This window comes from Acanthochromis polyacanthus, chromosome 22 (assembly GCF_021347895.1).
Source record: "Acanthochromis polyacanthus isolate Apoly-LR-REF ecotype Palm Island chromosome 22, KAUST_Apoly_ChrSc, whole genome shotgun sequence".
NCBI lineage: Eukaryota > Metazoa > Chordata > Actinopteri > Pomacentridae > Acanthochromis > Acanthochromis polyacanthus.
Genome location: NC_067134.1, coordinates 26,142,295 through 26,161,626, shown reverse-complemented (window position 1 = coordinate 26,161,626; position 19,332 = coordinate 26,142,295). Strand labels below are relative to the sequence as shown.

Sequence of the window (19,332 nt, the reverse complement as noted above, 5' to 3'; positions counted from 1 at the left end):
AAGAGCTGCTTCATCCAGTGTTCACGTATCTGTTCTGGCAATGAAGGTCACTTTTTTTAGATTTCAGAAATACAAAAAAAAACAAAAAACATTTTCGTCATCTAAGTGTGGAGGTTTTGGAGTAGAATTTGCACTCTATTAAGGCTGGATATCATTAAAATGTTAGGTCATACTACAGACATGCATGTAAAATGGATTTTACATTGATGCTGATTAAGAAACTATTTACAGAGGGTCAACAAACTGTCGATTTGTTGAAATTTCAGAAAGTCTGGTGGAGGTGAAGATGCTGGAATCGCTGGGGTAACGCCATCAGTAAGGCTCCCAGCCAGCTCTCTCCTCAGCAGCATGAGTCAGTCAGTGAGGTGGCTGTTGTTTATGTAGCGACGGGCAGCATCAACGCCCACAGCGGCTGATGCCAAGGCCCCGTCCCCATCGCCCCGGCAGGTCTATTGTTGTCTTGGGTGGCGGGCGGGGAGGGCTGCCGCCGAGGCACACTTAAGCCCCCCGGTCCCCCACAGCAGACCTTTATATGTGTAATGTGTGTGTGTGTGTGTGAGGCGGGTCGTCGGCTGCAGCCTCTGTCTTGGCATTTAGAAGGGAGAATGCTTTTAACAGCTGTAGCTTAGCAACAGTAGCTCAGGCATGTTGCTAGGCAGCCCTTTTTTCATAAAATGCACACTCACTCACTCCACCTCATCAACCCCCTCCCACCTGCTTCAAGTCACTTCCCCCTTCCATCGTCCATGTGTTCGGTCCAGATAGCGTGGCGTTTTCTGGCAGCATCTGTGTAAAATCTGCAAATGAAACAATATTTAATGAAAAGACACTCAAACTTTTCACTGACATTGTTTCCAGAGCTCCACATAGTATCATTATCTCAGCTTAACCTTTCAAAGTCTCCCTGTGATTTGCAATTTTCCAAACCTTTCGGTCAGAAAAGCCTCACCGGATACCGTTTCCTTGGTGGCGATTGAATGCTGATTGGCTTCAGAGCCCCTCGGTGTTTTAATGAGTGACTCCTCCACCCCAGTGGGAAGAAGCATATGGGCTTTAATTACCAGGTAGAATGAGATGAGGGGGGAAGCTAACGGCTTGGTGTTCACCCTCTGTTGCCCCGTAGATTAATGCGCTGTGGCGTGACGCTGGAAAAACACACTGAGGCCCGGGCTTTTAAAAAAACGCGGGAGTCCATTAATTAGGGTGAGAGGGCCCCATCGGCTCTTTGTGTCCCCAACGGCAACAGACAGCCAGAGTCAGTGTAAACAGCATCAGCCTGGAGCTCCACAATGACGTTTTCCTGAGAAGATAAAGTCAAAAAGTCAGATTTTGACTCAAAATGCTCACCGGCTAAATGATCTCCAGTGCAGATGCTGTACTTTAACAAAAGGTTTGCATCTAAATGTAAGTTTAAGTCCGGATTTACCCAGTTTACCCTCAAGTATTCTGTGTCATCGCATCATCATCATCAAGAACGACAGATTTGCATTTTGAGTGAGGATCAGTGAAGGAAGTTGTAAATACTCCAATTATCTGCTGCATTGTTTCCATGAACAACTGGTCTACTCACTCCATCTGTTGTGACTCAGTCTGCCTGCTAACGGCCAAAGATGATCAGGCATTCTGGATCAAACCTTCGAGTCTTTAATAAGTTTTCAAGAAACAGTCTTCAGAGTCTCTTAAACACTCCTCTTCCGTTCTGGAAGCCACAACCCATCGTCTCAAACGTCCTGTTATCTTCATTTACGGGCACCAAAAAGTATTATTTCCTTGTCTGAAAAAAAAAATTACAAAATTTCAGCAAGAAAATTCCACAAATTTCTGAAAATTTGCACAGAAGAAAATTCCAATCATTCCTTAAGTGTTTCATTCAAAAAAAAAAATCACAAATTTGGCAACAATAATACAATAAAATTCTAAAAATATCTAACGTGATTACATATGTATCAGCAAAACTTCTAATATTTTCTTTAAGAACATTCAGAAAAAAATCAACCATAATCAAACAAAATTTGCTGGATTTTGGTTGGTTTTTATGTGAATGGGCTTAAAGAAACATTAACATCTTTTTTTCCACCAAAAAATGTTCAGAGATTTCCCTAAAACGTTGAAAATGTGGACATCAGAAGTTTCACTGTGAAAATATATATATTTTTTCCACATTTTCGAACTTGACCCACAGGACGACACGAGAGTTAAGACCCTATCAAAAATCTATATGATGTAATTTTACTTAAAGTTAGACCACTTCCTCTTTTTATATTTCTGCTTCGCTCAGCTTCCCCGAGGTTTCAACTCACCAGTGCAGACGTAGAGAGGACATGAACTTCCTCTCATGCCTTTTATGAGCTTCATGATTTTCCCTTGTCTTGCCGCTTTCCAGAGGATTACTGTACTCATAACTTCAGTTGACATGTTAGGTCCCCCAATCTTACCTTTGTCAACTCTTAAATTTGATTCGTCTTAATTTTATCATTTGTTCAATCACAAAATGCCACAACACATCTTCTTGTCTTTCTTTTAGGCACCTATGAGTGGAGCTGCGTGAGCGGGCAGCAGTCAGCCCCGTGAGCTGGATGTCTGTGACAGATCCATGGGCCAGAAGGACCATGTGGAGGCAGGAGCAGGCCATATCCTCGACCTGGAGCTGGATCTGGAGTATCTCCACGTAGTGGGGGCTGACCGGCAGGCTGGCGGCGCTGACGGAGCCCCTGCTATGGAGGAGCAGGGGGAGAGCTCCGGCAACACCAGCACAGCCCATTCCCCTCCACCGGCAGCGTTAGAGGAAAGCGCCGGTTCTGACGCAGAGTCTAAGTCTGCTCCGCCTCCCGGCTCCGTCCTCGACTCGGATGGAGGTGAAGGAGGGTCCGCTCACAGCAAGAACACCCACCAGCCGCTCTGTCGAACCCAGTGCGTGGACCTGGGCACCGACGGGCCTCCTGAGCTTCCATCTGAACTTTCAGCAGAGCTCGAACATGACATGCCAGCTCAGTCCGAATGTGAGCCTCCACCCGACCCCTCCACAGCAGAACCAGCCTCCGAGGTTGGCAGTAAGGAGTACCAGGCGAAGCTGGAGTTCGCCCTGAAGCTCGGCTACTCTGAGGAGACGGTGCGACTGGTCCTGTCCAAGCTCGGCCCCGACACCCTGATCAATGACATACTGGGAGAGCTGGTCAAACTGGGCACCAAGTCAGACGGCGAACAGCAGCCCGGATCTTTAGCTTCTACCTCGTCCTCCTCATCTTCCTCATCCTCTTGCGGTTGTTCAGATTTGCTGGACGGTCAGCGGTCGGACTCGCCCTGTCCTTCAGAGTCTGCGTGTGACCAGGACAACCTGCGGCCAATCGTGGTAGACGGCAGTAACGTCGCCATGAGGTGAGCACCGCTTAGAACGCAGAAGTTCAGTCTAGGGCTGCAGCTATCGATGAATCGTCTCTGCACATTACGACATCAAAAGTGGAAGTGAGCGCACTATGGAACAGAAATAACTTACATCATCCGCTGTATCGTACGCACGGATGTCTGCATTGTATCGTACATATATTACACAAGATTCTTCAAAAACAATGAATCAGTTTCATTCCGCAATATTTTAATCAGGAAAAGCAATACAACACTCCAGCCAAGTCACAAGTATTCTACTCACAGTCAACTTTTATTTCCTGTTGTGTTCAATGTGGCCACCACCTGCAGCACGGCAACATCGATGGCATTCGAGAATTCCTCCCAGATGTTTATAAATCATTATCGGCGTATCATTCGATGTCAGTCGATGACCTTAAACATCAAACAAAAGCTGATTGTGAGTAGAATACTTGTGACTTGGCTGGAGTTTTCTATTACTTTTAGTTATTAAAATATTGCCATGAAATTGTACCGTAACGTGCTTAGATCAATCGATAGTTGCAGCCCGAGTTCAGTCACTTTTCTCTTCAAACATTAAAATGTTAATTTACCACTATCCTTTTCCTCTTTCCAATTCACTGTAGTCATGGCAACAAGGAAGTGTTTTCCTGTCAGGGCATCCAGCTGGCTGTTGATTGGTTCGTAGAGCGTGGTCATCATGACATCACAGTTTTTGTTCCTGCGTGGAGGAAGGAGCAGTCGCGCCCCGACGCCCCGATAACAGGTGAGCACAAAAGCCTGCTTGATGAAAACACGCCGTAACATTTCCCTCAAACTCACCGAGACCCTCTCCTCCACAGATCAGGAGATCTTGCGTCGCCTTGAAAAGGAAAAAATCCTCGTCTTCACTCCTTCACGGCGCGTCCAAGGTCGCCGCGTGGTCTGTTATGACGACCGCTTCATTGTCAAGCTGGCCTATGAGTCAGACGGCATCATCGTCTCCAATGACAACTACAGAGACCTGGCTAATGAGAAGCCAGAGTGGAAGAAATTCATAGACGAGCGGCTGCTCATGTATTCCTTTGTCAACGACAAGTAAGTGAGAAAGGTTTTGTTAGATCAGAACTTGATATTTTGGTGTACAAAAAGAAGAAGAAAATTTCCCTTTTATCATAGCAGGAAACTGTAAAGCAGGAAGAACTGTCAGATTTCCAATTTTGTGGGAACCATGTGTGACCTTTTGGTTTGAAAAGGAATTAAATCTAAGCTAAAACTGAGATATTTCATCAAATTCAGATGCTCAAATTGAGAAAAAGAACAAGCATTTGCACTAATTAAACTCTGTAGAAAGCAGAAGCAAGAAGCCACGACCAACTCTGCAGTTATTGAGAAACATATAACAAAAGTCCAGCCAAACTGGGCTCATATAAATAGGCAAGGATGGAAACAAGTTCAATATTAAAGTAGTAAAGTGTCTGTTATACAGCACCAGTCAAAGGCTTGGACCCACCTTCTCATTCAGGGGTTTGTATTTATTTTAATTATCCTCTACAAGCTAGTGAAGATCAAGCAGTCACAGAACAAATGCTTCCTCAGTCATTTGATGTAAAGTCAGTCATCTAGAGCATCAACTAGACTCTCTCAGCGATCGTCTTCAGCAACAAAAGCCTATGCAAGGCAAAAGCTGCCTGAGCACAACTGGTTTACGCCGAAAGAGAAGCTAACATGATGAAGCAGAGAGCAGAACTAGAAGCAAGTCTCCATCTGCTCCAGTGTCAAAGAGCTGTTGCTGCGGCTGAAGCTACAGACTATGAGGAAGCTGAACTGGAAAGTGGGGAGCTCAGCCGAGGACCCTGTGTCGGAGAGTACATCCAGCAGCACTTTACAGAACCGCCATCAGAGCATGTAGCAGTTAGCCTAGCCGTGCTAGACAACCCACGGCAACAAATTTAATTCTCTGCCAGGGTGGGTCTAGTTACCCTCCATAAGGCTCGAGGCTGGATTCTAATAAAACTGGCTGGACGAATCGCCATGAAGTGTAGAGTCAGAAGGCGGGCGTAACTAAGTGACGACAGAGGCGCGACGATTCTGACAGAAACAACCGGCGCACAATAAACAGTGATCTTTCCACTCGACTTTGGCCACAGCCCTTTAAGATTTGAAGCTAAAATTCAACTTGAAAGATAAACAAAGGACGGCACTGAAGTGTTTCATTGAGAAGAAAGACGTATTTGGACTTATGCCGACAGGATATGGCAAATCCTTAAAATACCAGTTGGCTCCGCTGGTTGGGAAGCTAATGGGACTTAGCCACAATCCGCTGGCGCTCTAGGAACTCCGTCAGCCTATTCGCTGTGCTGATTGGTTGTATACCTACCCAATTGCTGCAGAGTGATTTGAAAGACAATCTTTTAGCCCGCCTCGCTCCCTGTCAAGCAGCCCTAGACCCTTGTGCCTTCAGAATTCAGAACATGGGTCTAGCGCGGCTAGGCTATGTAGCAGTGGAATCTGATGAGACAAAAATAAACACATGGGCTGTGAACAGAGACACAAAGAAAGAGCCTACAATGGACATAAGCCATACTTACATTCAAAGTGGTCCAAAATACACCACCAATCCAGAAAGAGAATGCTTACCAGAGCCAAAAGGTGTTCAGGAAGACTTTGCAAGATGCCTAATTTGGAGAGAAGTGGTTACATCTGGTCTTCTGCAATTTCACGAGAAACCAGGAAATTAGTGGTCATGGAAGACCTCTTTTCTAAGTGCAGCAAAGGATTTGAATCGCGCAGCAGGTGTCACCATGGTTTGGCAACGCCTCGAAGAATGTTATGGAACACCTGAGGTCATCGAGGACGCACTGCTAAAAAAGATTGAACACTTTCCAAGGCTGACCACCAACTGGAGTGTGCCAAGCAGGACGGAGCTCTACCAGGGCCCGCATACACCACATGGAGTAAAACAAATAGTGGAAAAACTCCCCTTTAACCTCCAAGAAAAGTGGACAGCCGTCGGAAGTAAGTACAAAGAGGATTACAGAGTGGCCTTTCCACCTTCCTGTGTCTTCTCCAATTTCATTTAATAGCAAGCGACCCAAGCTTTATTATATCCATGCCCAGTGGTCATGTGTCTTCTAGAACAGAAAAGCTTATACAGTCCGCCACTCAGACCCCCCGACAGACACGGGGACCCCACACCGAGGTGGGGAGCCCCCCAACCAGCCGAGCTGAGGGGACCCGTGGACAACACCCCCAGCAGCAGACCAGACACAGCCCCCAGTGTGGAGGACCCCCTGAAGAAACACTGGAGTTAAAAGAAATAAAATAAACAAATAAATAAATAAGTAAAGCATGGAAAGTGAAAACAGTAAAATACATAAGATAATAAGTAATGACAAGAACAAAGAAGGCTTAAAAGGTCAGTTAAAAGCCTGATTAAAAAGGTGAGTCTTTAGCCTTCTTTTAAATACAAGGCCCACCCTCAGTTCAGACAGTCTGGGGTGCTAAGTGTTTGACAGGTGTAAGGACGACAACAAACCAGCACTATCCACAGATGACAAAACTTTCCTGGCCATCATGGATGCAAAAGTGCGCACAAATAAAAGGAACAGCTGGGTGGCTGCTTTACCCTTTCGCTGTCCAAGGAGACAGCTTGCGAGTAATGGAGCAAGCTTCAAAACGTCAACAGTTGCTACAAAAGACTCTGGAGAAAAAGCCAGAGATGAAAGAACAATATGTCAAATTCATGCAGAAGATGTTGGACAGGGATCGAGCTGAAATTGCTCCACCTTTAGACAAAGAACAATGGTACTTACCTACATTCAGAGTGTACCACCCGCAAAAGCCAAACCAGATACGAGTTGTATTTGACTCAAGTGCTGAATGTGATGCGATGTGACCCAAAGCAGATCCTTTCTTTCTCCATACTTTCGCCTTTCCATCACTTTGTTAGAGGTTAATCTTGGTCTCATCAGTCCATAAAAATTTGTTCCAAAACTTTGTGGCTGATCTCTGTACTTCTTTGTAAAATCCAATCTGGCCTTCCGATTCTTTTTGCTGCTGAGTGGTTTGCATCTTGTGGTATGACCTCTATATTCCTTCTCTCGAAGTCTTCCTCTAACAGTGGATTGTGACACTTTCACCCCTGCCCTGTGGAGGTTGGCAGTGATGTCAGTGACTGTTGTTTTTGGCTTTTTCTTCACAGCTCTCACAATGTGGTCTGTTACCCTGGGCCGACCTGTTCGATGTTTGTTGCTCAGTACACCAGTAGTTTCTTTCTTTTTCAGAACATTCCAAATTATTGTAGTGGCTATGCCCAATGTTTGTGCAATAGCTCTGATCGATTTTCCCTCTTATCTCAGCTTCAAAATGGTTTGCTTTTCTCCCATAGACAGCTCTCTGGTCTTCATGTTTGCTTAACAGAAAAGGCAGTTTTCACAGGTGAAACCCAAAGCCAAAAACAAGAACTATTTAATGTGTCTGCAATCAATCTAAAAGGCAACACCTGGGAAACTAGAAACACCCATCAGTCACATGTTCCAATACTTTCGCTCACTTGAAAAGTGGGTGGGTTCAAAGAAAAGGTGATCTTTCCTGGGTTGTTTAACACATCTTGATGTAAAAACCACGAATAAAAGCTGGAATTCTGAACTTTTGTGTCATTCATCTGTTTATCTGAAACCAAAATGTCTTCAGTATACAACAAAAACAAAGGAAATGAACTTGCTGTTCCAATACTTTTGGAGGTGACTGTATCTACTGCATGAGACAAACAGCTCAAGAGGGTGAAAGAGAACATGGTTCTGATGTCAGACAATTTGTTGACAGGCAGTTTTATGTTGATGATGGTCTCATGTCAGTTGCCACACCTGAAGAGGCAATAGATCTTCTCATGCAGATCAGACAAATTTTAGCAGAATCCAACCTGCGACTACACAAAGTGGCATCCAACAGTAGCCAAGTGATGGAAGTCTTCCCAGCAGAGGACCGTGCCAAAGATCTGAAGGATTTAGATCTTGGAATGGATCCCCTCCCTCTTCAGAGGAGCTTGGGGCTGTACTGGAACCTAGAAACCGACAGCTTTACTGACCTTGTGTCCAAGGAAAAGAAACCATTCACACAAAGAGGTGTGTTGTCAACAGTGAACAGTTTATACGACCCTTTAGGCTTTGTAGCCTAAACGATCAAACGCTACAACCAAACTGGCTCACACGAGGAAAGGAAAACCAAGAGTTACCTCTGCTGCTGAGGTTAAGGCCATCCATCACCAGCCTCAGAAATGGCAAGTTAGCAGCTCAGATTAGAGACAGACATATCTCAACATCAACTGTTCAGAGGAGACTGACCAATCAAGCCTTTATGGGGGAATAGCTGCTAAGAAACCACTACTGAGGATGAACAAGCAGAAGAGATTAGTTTGGGTTCAGAAACACAAGGAATGGACTTTAGACCAGTGGAAATATGTGCTTTGGTCTAATGAGTCCCAATTGGAGATCGTTGGTTCCAGAAGAGGTGACCAGATGGTCTCTACATGCATGGTTCCCATCATGAAGCATGGAGGAGGAGGTGTGATGGGGTGGGGGTGCTTTGGTGGTGACACTGTTGGAGATTTAATCCAAACTGAAGGAAATGAACCAGCATGACTACCACAGCATCCTGCAGCAACATGCCATCCCATCCGGTTTGCGTTTAGTTGGACCATCATTTATTTTCCATCAGGGCAATGACCCCAAACACACCTCCAGGCTGTGGAAGGACTATCTGACCAAGAAGGAGATGATGGAGTGCTGCTTCAGATGATCTAAACCCAATCCAGATGGTTTCGGATGAGAGGCACCACAGAGGGACGATAAAAGGGCCAAAAAATCCTCAGCGTCTCTGGGAACTCCTTCAAGACTGTTGGAAACCATTTCAGGTTCTACCTCATGAAGATCATCCAGAGAATGCCAAGAGTGTGGAAAGCAGGAATCAAAGCAAAGGATGGCTATTTTGAAGAATCTAAAATATAAAACATATTCTGGGTTATTCTGGTGTTCATTTGTAGTTTTGATGTCTTCAGTATTAAGATACAATGTAGGAAATAATTAAAAGAAAGAGAAGGTGTGTCCAAACTTTTCACTGGTCTGTATGTCAATATTGGTAAAACAGTTTTTTAAGAATTTGTGCATTCTTTTCAAGTTTTTTTTTTTAAATTTTTGTTGAGTGGAAAATCAATTTCGTCTTCCATAAAATTTGTTTCCTTTTCATTTATGATTTTATTCTCTGTCATAACTTCACAACAGAGATTTTTGAGTTGTCTCTACTTGCAGCAGTGTAGGACTTTATTTTCAAGTGAAGAAATTAACTCGCTGTGAGTAAACAAAAGTCAGAAATTGCTCAGGGTTCAGATTGTTAGAGAGTAATAATCTGAATGAATATTTTTGAGTAAAATCCACACAAGATGGGTGATTTTCCACTTGGATATGGATAAAGAATTACAATTTATTTCATCCTGTCTAGTTGCAGTTCAGTTTCCACAATCAGTTTAACTCATGATAAAACCTAAAAACAATGCATCATCTTTTAAAAGCATCATCATACCTTAAATATAAGTGAACGATCTCATCCGTGTCTTCAGGTTCATGCCACCAGATGATCCTCTCGGTCGTCATGGCCCCAGTCTGGACAACTTCCTGAGGAAAAGACCTGTCATGCCTGAGCAGAAGAAACAGCCTTGTCCATACGGTAAGAACACTAAGGTTGGGCACAGATAGGGATGGGTATCGATACTACTACTTTTACCGGTATTTTAACAGTATTCTTACTGGTACTGTTTGATTGTTTGGGGTTTTTTAAAGAGAAAAAACTAACTGATTAATTAAACTGTCCAGCATGTGAGAATTAAGAGCTCCATCTTGAACAGACATTAAGCAAATGTCAGCACCTCTTTCGCTCTTTCTCCTTTGAGTATAAAGTTAATGCAGTATTTTTATTGTGTGATTTTAAAGGTCTAACTCGAAGTTTTACCAAACTTGGACCGCCCGGCGAGGTCACGGCAACCACATTTACAAAGATGACCCCTGTGACCTTGAAAATTGGGTCAAGGTCACCAAATTCGAACTTGACCTGTATCTTATTATGGTACACCTGTGTGCCAAATATGGTGAGGCTACAGCACCACTTCATGGAGTTATCGCACGGAAACCAAAGTGTTACAGACAAACAAGCAACCAACCAACCAAGACCATGCAGCTCAAAACAATACCTCCCGGAAAACGATGTTTTGCCGGGCAGTAATAATAAAGAAAACAGTTGAAGTACTTCTTCCACAGAACACTGTTTTGGATTTGCAAAGAAAAAGTGTATCATGGACGCACATCTTGCAGTGATGAGACAGAATGCGCGACACAATGTTCCTACATCTTAAAGTACCGTTAAACATACCGTTAGCGTCGGAGCTCATTGAACCTCCGGTATTTGAACATTTCCAGTTTGCAAAGCACAGAGAACCAGTTCCAGAAGAATCGTTAAGAAATGCTCATTTCAACTCTACTTATACTATTCTCAAACAGTGTACGGCAACTGTGCCATTAGTATTCTGAATGAACGTGTGGGTCAAATACAATTGTGGGACTTTTTGGATCATAGCTGACGTGATATTCAGTCGTTTTTATTAATAAGTGATTGTTTCCATAATAAATAATTATGCAATTTATAAATACGTTATCGTAATGAACATAAAAAACATTCCTTCTTTTAGTTTTAATAGAAAAGGATCCCATGGACTTCAAAAGTCCCTCCGTTAAATATGGACCCGTCACAAACCATTTTCTGCATTAAATACCTTTGCTTTAAAATACATTTTAATTCTATTTTTTGCTACTTCACTGTAATGAGAAACCAATCCTACCTCTGCAAAGTGTTTTGTAGCAGCATTTTTAAGTTAAAGTGATTGCAGCAAAACAGTCACACATTTTCTGCTGTTCGTCTGCTAATCAAACACCTCAGGGATGGCTGGACGGGTCTCGTGATTTATTAGGACAAATGCATGAAGACAAAGAAAGACACACATGCATTCAACTCACACGTGCAGATAACAGAGCCCTATAAAGGTCACAGCAATAGAATGCCACTCAAGAGAGACAATTGATCCATTTATCGCTCATTAGTCATTTTAAAAGGCAGATCTCCAACAGTGTCCAGCTGCTGCTTGTGAGAACAGCTGCTCCGTCTGCTGTGATGGTGAAGCTGTGGTTGGATGTACGGTTACTGTTCAGACTTCAGCTGCTGTGGAGACGTCCAGCTGTTACTATTTGTACTCACGCTGCTTCTATGGCAGATAATATTAGGAGTTCAGAAATAAGGTATGTTTAATGTAATTATACTGCTGCATGTATCAGTGCTGCATCCGTTAAAAATGAACTTTCTCTTTTTAACCCTCGTGTCGTCCTGCGGGCCAAATGGACCCGTTTTAAAGTTTGAAAATGTGGAAGAAAAAAAATTTTCAAAGTGAAAACTTCTGATGTCCACATTTTCAACATTTTTAGGATGTCTTTGAAAATTTTTTGGTGGAAAAAAGAAATGTTAAAAATGTTTCTAAAGAGCATTCATTAAAAAATCAATCAAAAACCAGCAAATTTCACTGAATTTTAGTTGATTTTTTTTTCTGAATGTTCTTTAAGAAAATATTAGAAGTTTTACTGATATATATGTAATCACTTTAGATATTTTTAGGATTTTTTTTAAAGATTTTTGCTCATTTTTTGAAAATATTTACTTGAATTTTCTTGCCAAATTTGTTTGTTTTAAAAAAAAAACTTTCAACGGAAACTTTTAAGGAACTATTGTGGAATATTTTGCTGAATTTTTGTTTTAATTTTTTTACAGATAAAGAAACAATATGTTTTGGTGCAGTAAATGAGGACGACATGAGGGTTAATCCAATGATGCAGCCTTGTGCCTGACAGACACAGCTGAGGGTTAACTGACTCACATTCCCAAACAGCCTTGTTTTTATCGGTTGTAATACTGACCACAAGCAGCAGCAGAGTGTGTCGGTATGCTTTGCAGTAAAGCAGCTCAAGTCCACATCCAACCTCAGTTTCACCATCACAGCTGTTCTCACAACCATCAGTGGAGATCAGCCTTTTAAAATAAACCCTGAGCAGTAAATGTACCACTTATAGAGTCACATCAAATCTCCTTTTTCGAGTGTCTGCAGAGCGTTTCCAAAACTAGCAGCGTGTTGTAACTGAACTGGACCAACGTACCATCTGTTCAAAAGGATCAGAGGAACGAAAAATACTTGCTGTGACTAAATTCAATATTCTCACTGTGACCTTTAGACAGCAGGTGTCTGAAGTATGCTGTAAAATGTTTAAAGAACCAACCACTAGAATCGAAATGAAAACTCATTCATGACTCCTTGTTGGAACTGGTTCTCTATACAACGATAATCTGTGTTGGTGTGGTGCTGACAGAGTTGTTTATTTACCTGTTTGTGCGTTTCTCCAGGAAAGAAGTGCACTTACGGCCACAAGTGTAAGTACTACCACCCAGAGCGAGGCGCCCAGCCCCAGCGTGCCGTCGCCGATGAGCTCAGAGCCAGCGCCAAGACCTGCGTCACCTCAAAGAACCAGGGGGACGCGGGGCTGGTGAAGAGCCACAGCGTTCCGGCCGGCAGCATCGAGGTGAAGAAAGGCGCCCCCAAGAGGCAGTCGGACCCCAGCATCAGAGCTCTGTCCTACAGTGATGCTGAGGAGAAGCTGCTGGCTAAAGGGCGGGCGGAGAGCCAGAAGAGCGCTCTGTGTGGAGGCAGCACGAGTAGCAGTTCCAACAGTGGGAGTATAACCATGTCTCCGGCCCCTGGAGGGCCCCCGTCTGGGCTGAGCCTTCCACAGGACCAGCAGTCCAGAGCGGTGACCCCTCATGGTGTCCTCCCAGCCCCCAGTCATGACCTCTACCCTCACTGTGAGTCTCCAGACCTGAGCTACTACTCGGTAACTCGTGCCTACTCTGGCCTGAGCCTCTCTTCCAGACGGAGTCCAGACTGTCGCTTCCCGAACGACTCCGACCTGCGTTTAGGCTCCATGGGCTCAGCCGGCTCCGAGTGCGGCAGCGAGAGCAGCGTCAGTTGCGGCAGCAGCTGCGACTCTTACAGCGAGCGGTCGTGTCCTGGATGCCCTCCGGATACCTTACTGGAGGACAGCGTCCATTTTGCCTCCCCCCACGGCCGGCTCTATTCTCACCACGCCACGTCCAACCATGAGCTGTGCGGCCTCCATCCTGCTGAGTACTCCAGCATCCCACACAGCCACACATCTAATCCAGGAGTCCACAGCTACCACCTGAGTGCAGCACGGAGCTGTTCTCATGATCAGCCTCCACCAGAAGCTCCTCCAAAGCGCCCCCTCTACCCCCTGCCCCCTCACCTCCAACACCAGCCCCTCGCCGCCCGCTCCAGCTGCCCAGGCGACTACCACTCCCTGCCCCAGTCCAACCCTCACCCCCCCGGCTCTCCTCTGGGCCGCTGTCTGGCCCCCACACGGGCAGAGAGTGTCTCAGACTCACACCTGTACGAACACCTGTCTGCGTCGCACCACCACCACCGGCCCAAAGCGCTGCCCAGCTGGGACTCGTACTACAGGCAGCCGCTGCCTCCGTCCAGGTACGAGCCGTCCACCTATCAGAGCCTTCCAGACACCCGGCAGTCCTCCTGGCACACCCCCCCCTGGGCTCAGGACGGCTACACCCAGCACCACTCCTCCCATCCAGCCCTCCACCCGTCGCCCACGCACTACCTGAGCCACCCGCCGCCCCCGGCCCACTCTCCCCACCCGCCTCACCCGTCCAGCGCCCCTCTCCTGCCTTACCCTCCTCCTCACAGCTCCCACCTCGCAGTGCCCTCCCACCCTCCACCTCCCTCCTACCTGTCGCAGCACACGGATTCCCCCGCGCACGGTCGCTATGGCGACGTGAGGGAGAAAGTGTACATCAACCTGTGCAACATCTTCCCCCCGGAGCTGGTGAGTCGGGTGATGTCCAGAAGCCCCCACATCACCGACCCCCAGCAGCTGGCAGCCGCCATCCTGGCAGAGAAAGCGCAGACCGGATACTGAGGAGTCAGAAAACACAAACTGTAAGTGGTCTGCATCAGCGACACTTGGGGTTTGGAGAGCTTTTTCCTTTCTTGTGACATTAATGAGACAATGCATGAGATTGAAGGACATAAAACGCTGAAGATAATCCAGCTCTGGTCACTGCGCAGCAACAACTAAACCAACTTTAACAGGTGTAGAGAGAGCGAGTCACTGGACGGAATCTGGCTTTGAATCAAAGTGCAACGTGTGGTGATTGTTCCAGACCTACTCGATTCTTATTTTTATTTATGAAGTAGCTTGATTTGTCTTTCATATGCAGGACGAGTTATGCATTAAATTCAAAAGGCACTTTTTTAAGTTTCACAGCCAAATCCTCACACGGTGAGCTGGAATCACACGACTACTGAAAGTAACCGGGTTTCTGCAGGGCACTAAAAAGCAGTAAATTGATTTTATGACAAGTAAGGCCTTAAATGGCATTAAAAATCATTCCATTTGATTCTCAGCGGCATTAAAAAATATTTCTGCCGCTTTCAAGAAAAATATTTGTTAATAATAATGTAATAATATATAATTATAGACTGCGATTGGTCACATCTGTGATATTGTTCCTATGTCTGGGGGGGGATGAAAAATTCAGCAAAACAATTCCCCAAATTTGTTTAAAAAATTGCAAAATCTTCTGGATGAAAATTCTTTAAAAGTTTCCCTTAAAAGGTTTATTTTACAAAAAAATAAAAAATAAATAAAAATCCCCAAATCTGGCAAGAAATAAAAAGCTAAATAAAAATACAAAAATTGTAAATATTTTCAAAAAATGAATAAAATTCTTCAAAAAAACTAAAAATATCTAAATTGATTACATATATATCAGTAAAATTTCTAATGTTTTTATATAGAAATAATATAATATAATAGAAATATTTTGTAAACATTTCTTTATGTCCACTAAAAAATGTTAAAAAATTTCCCCCAAATTTTTGAAAATGTGGTAGTCACTGTGAAAATATAGTTATTTTCCCCAAATTTTTAAACTTTAAAACGGCTCAATTAGACCCACAGGAAAACTTAAAACAAGATAATTTCAAGATTGTTTGACTTAACAAGATATTTAAGATGCATTGTCTTAAAACAAGTCCCTCCATCTTGCTGAAATGTCACCTGTTAAGTGAATTTATCTTAAATGAAGTGGGATGAGACACTTAGACCAAAAGTAAGACTAATAGACTTGGTAAGATGTTGAATTTTTGCAGTGCGGTTGGGTACAGTTGCCAAAAACTGCATGTTTGGAAAGTGGAGGAGAACTGGGAAATAGGGATCCAGCAAAAACAGCTGGAAAACTTGGAATTCAGAGAATGACTGCAGCCTGTGGGTGGTCGGGGGTTTTTTTTCATATAAAAATCATCTTTTACAAAAAACAAACCCGTGTAATTTGTTGAGTTCACGGTCATGACACCAAAAAGCATCAAATGTACCTCACTGAGTCCTGCAGAAACCCTGATTACAGATTATTTAACAACTACCACTACCTTTATGATGTGATTACACACCAGGACACTTACTCGTCAAAAACAATCCTCGTCTCTGATTTTTATTTTGTATTTTTTGACAAATCCTCATTTTAATTACCACATGCCAGTTTGAAGCTACTTCCTGATCGAGGCCTGGTTCCTCTGTGAATCTCTTTGTGTGTGTTTTGTGGCTGTTTGTGGTAAAAACAGGTGTTGGACAGACGGTCGTCTTATTTGAGACGGCGTCGGTGTTTTGGTCAGAGTTGTAGCTGTAGAGATGGGTGACCCTGTCGTGTGTACCTTAGTTTTAGTAAGGGACATCTCTCTCTCTCTCTTTCTCTCTGGCCCTTTATTTTGGGTCAACTCTGGAATCTGCTACAGACGGGAAACATCTGGCCATCCAAACGTGTCCGTGTTGTAAATATATTTAACAGACTTTGGCCGACAGCGTCTACCGGTGTCTGTAGCAGATCCCAGCTGAATCCATGCTAGACAGAGAAAAACCTTGTTTGATACAAATTGTATCATTAACTAAGTCGCTGATGTTATATCCAGTCCATGGACTCGTTGATCCGTATCTATCCAACACTCTTGATGTATTGCTATATGATGAAGTGCGTTGACCACAGTTCCGTTCCAATCCAGATGTTCCAACTTTTAATCTTGTGGAAAAAGCTTTGAGACAATTATTTCAACGACGTTATCAACGGAAGGAGTGGCGTGCCTACTATGTTTAGGTGCCACAACTCCTTCACCTGTGCTTTTGGGTTTGAAGCTGGCTTATTTTTTCCACAAGAGCGCCCATCAAATCGTGCCAGAAAGGTGCTCCAGTTTCCTGGCTAACTGCTCATTTGAAAACAGGGGTTGGTTCATCTTAAGTTTCTTTTTTAGCGTCTTTGCTACATCGGGAAGACGAAAATATTCCTTTAAGAAACTGTAAAACCACACTGGAAATAATAGAGGAGTGATGTTTTGTCATTGAAGTTTCTATTATTTCACAATTTGAGTGGACAGACCCCAACAAAGTTTTATATTTGGGTCAGTATGAAATCCCGTGGCGGCCATTTTGAAAGTCACTGTACTGAAGCTCTACCTGGAATACTAAAAACACATAAAGATGCAGTTTTTACAGCCACTTTCAGCAACTAAACAACATTTGAAATGAAGTCTCATGCATGGATTTTGGCGTCCCAGTGCTTCTAAGTTTATTAATTTGGGCAAATAGGAGAAAATTCTGTTTAAACTGGTGGATGTTAAGCTAACCTGCTAGCTGCTTTCCTTTAGGCAAACCTGTCACTTTTCTTTAACCCTTTGATGCACAGCAAGAGTCAAATGTGACCCAAATCCAATGGAAAATGGATATCTAGTGACCCACACTGCGTATCAAAGGGTTAAGAAATAAAATACTGAGACTTTTTTAGCCTCAGGATGTTAGCATCACAATACAGAAATAGATTAACTACCTGAGCACTTATTAGGCGAATGCTGACGTTTCCTTGTCGTATTACACACCAGATTTGTTCAAAAATTCCACGTCTGTCAGTAGGATGCAACGTTAAAATGTTAATAAACTTTCCAGCTTCCATATTTAGATTTAATCGCCAATGAAAGAGGAATTATCGTTGCTCTGCTTCTGAATATTGGTGGACGGTTAGGGGGCTTTTTCAGGAGATCAATAGCTGATATTCTGAACAAATACACATTTTCATTAATGTAACAATGAAAATTTAGAATATAATTAACTAAAATGCCTCAGTTAGGTTACATTTTACATGTTTAGTTAACCTTCGTCTTGTCCTCATTTATGGGCCCCAAAAATATTGTTTCCTTGTCTGAAAAAAAAATCCAAAAATTCAGCAAAAAATTTCTCCATATTTCTGAAAATTTGCAAAACCTTCAGGAAGAAAAATTTCAGTAATTCCTTAAAAATTTTCCTTAAAAGTTAAAAAAAATTGGCAAGAAAATATTTTTAAAAATGAGTAAAAATCTTCCAAAAAAATCCTAAAAATATCTAAAGGGATTCCATATATATATATATATCAGTAAAACTTCTAATATTCTCTTTAAGAACATTCACAAAAAAATCAATATATTACTAAAAATATTCTTAAAAAAATTAACCTCTTTTTTCCACCAAAAAATGTTCAAACATTTCCCAAAAATGTTGAAAATGTGGACATCAGAAGTTTCACTGTGAAAATATATATTTTTTTCACATTTTTCAAACTTTAAAACGAGTCAGTTTTGACCCGCAGGACGACACGAGGATTAAAAAAAAGGCTTCTCAATATTTATCATCGTGTAACCAATCAGACAGCTGCATCAGAGTTAAGGTTTCTTTTAAGTTGCTTTTTTTTAAAAACGGGAATCGATTCTAAAAAACACAAATAATCCGTGAACTCTCAGGTAGAGCCCTGAAGTGTTGAGTTCAAAATGGCAACCAAGGAAATAAAAAGTGAGCTCAACATACGATTCATGACGAGCCAGCTACGTTTAGCCCAGCGGTTTCTTTCCTGTCCGACGTGTCGCATTGTACGGATAGCTGTACAATGACACGTGCTAGCGATGAGAGAGAACCTTTGTGTATTGAAGAAGCGCCTTCTCTCCGGCCTCCTGGCACCGTGTGTCAGCGTGGCAGCCGAGCGTGGGCCCAAAGTAATGCCTCTTCATGGCATTGTGCTTATGACACATCCAATACTCTGAACTATGTTCAGCTAACTGTTATGCATGTTTTTTTTTTATTTGTTTTTGTTTCTGCATGTGTTGGCTTTGTGCTGCATATTCTGTCCTGGAAGCTTCTCTTGCTGTTACTGTGACATGATGCTAGACTAACCGTGCACAACGCTGGCTCGTTTTTTCTGCTTGTAAATCTTTCTCGGTATTGATTCCAGTGCAGCGCTCTTCTTTGATGCTGTAAACCTGAGTGGGAATGCTACGACGCTCGGTGTTTACTTCAAGGGATCAAGAAGGCCGTTAAGGAAAGTATCTCCCTTTATAAGCGCGCTCAGCTGAATTATGGGCTGTAGATGTAATAACGCTGTAATGGCTGCTCTGCTCTAATGGAATGAAAATCTACTGTTTCACACGATCTTTACATTTTGCCGGTAGAATAACAGTGTAACTAATTAAATACTGTAACTGTGATTGTTCATTAAAAAGACTACTGCTAAAATTAGAATATTATGTTGAATTATTTGCTTCGAAACCCTGAAAACCAAGAGTGTCACTGTGGATGCATTTTCACAATATAAAACCCTGCACCTCTGAGGAAACGGCTCAAAAATGTCTTCTGGGGCGTCCAGAGAGATCCGACTCAGTGGGACGCCCATAAACGGGCTAGAGTCCCAGACACGTCATTCCCTCCCTCTCCTACCCGTGTTTCCTGGCTCTCTCCACTGTTC

At 43.2% G+C, this 19,332-nt stretch overlaps 1 protein-coding gene across 1 annotated transcript; it reads left to right on the top strand.

Annotated features, from left to right (window-relative positions):
- Positions 1–2,012: 2,012 nt before the first annotated feature.
- LOC110958404 (probable ribonuclease ZC3H12C) lies at positions 2,013–19,109 on the top strand. The gene is made up of 5 exons (XM_051943299.1): positions 2,013–3,375; positions 3,990–4,129; positions 4,206–4,440; positions 9,959–10,065; positions 12,835–19,109. Exons 1-5 carry the CDS (start codon positions 2,594–2,596, stop codon positions 14,436–14,438), a joined length of 2,868 nt encoding a protein of 955 aa, XP_051799259.1. The 5' UTR covers positions 2,013–2,593; the 3' UTR covers positions 14,439–19,109.
- Positions 19,110–19,332: the final 223 nt, after the last annotated feature.

Excerpts from the sequence above, each read along its gene's own strand:
- LOC110958404 (XM_051943299.1), top strand. The coding sequence starts at position 2,594 with ATGGGCCAGAAGGACCATGTGGAGGCAGGAGCAGGCCATATCCTCGAC. Across the intron at positions 3,376-3,989 it reads GGCAGTAACGTCGCCATGAG|TCATGGCAACAAGGAAGTGT; the intron begins GTGAGCACCGCT and ends AATTCACTGTAG. Across the intron at positions 10,066-12,834 it reads GAAACAGCCTTGTCCATACG|GAAAGAAGTGCACTTACGGC; the intron begins GTAAGAACACTA and ends GCGTTTCTCCAG.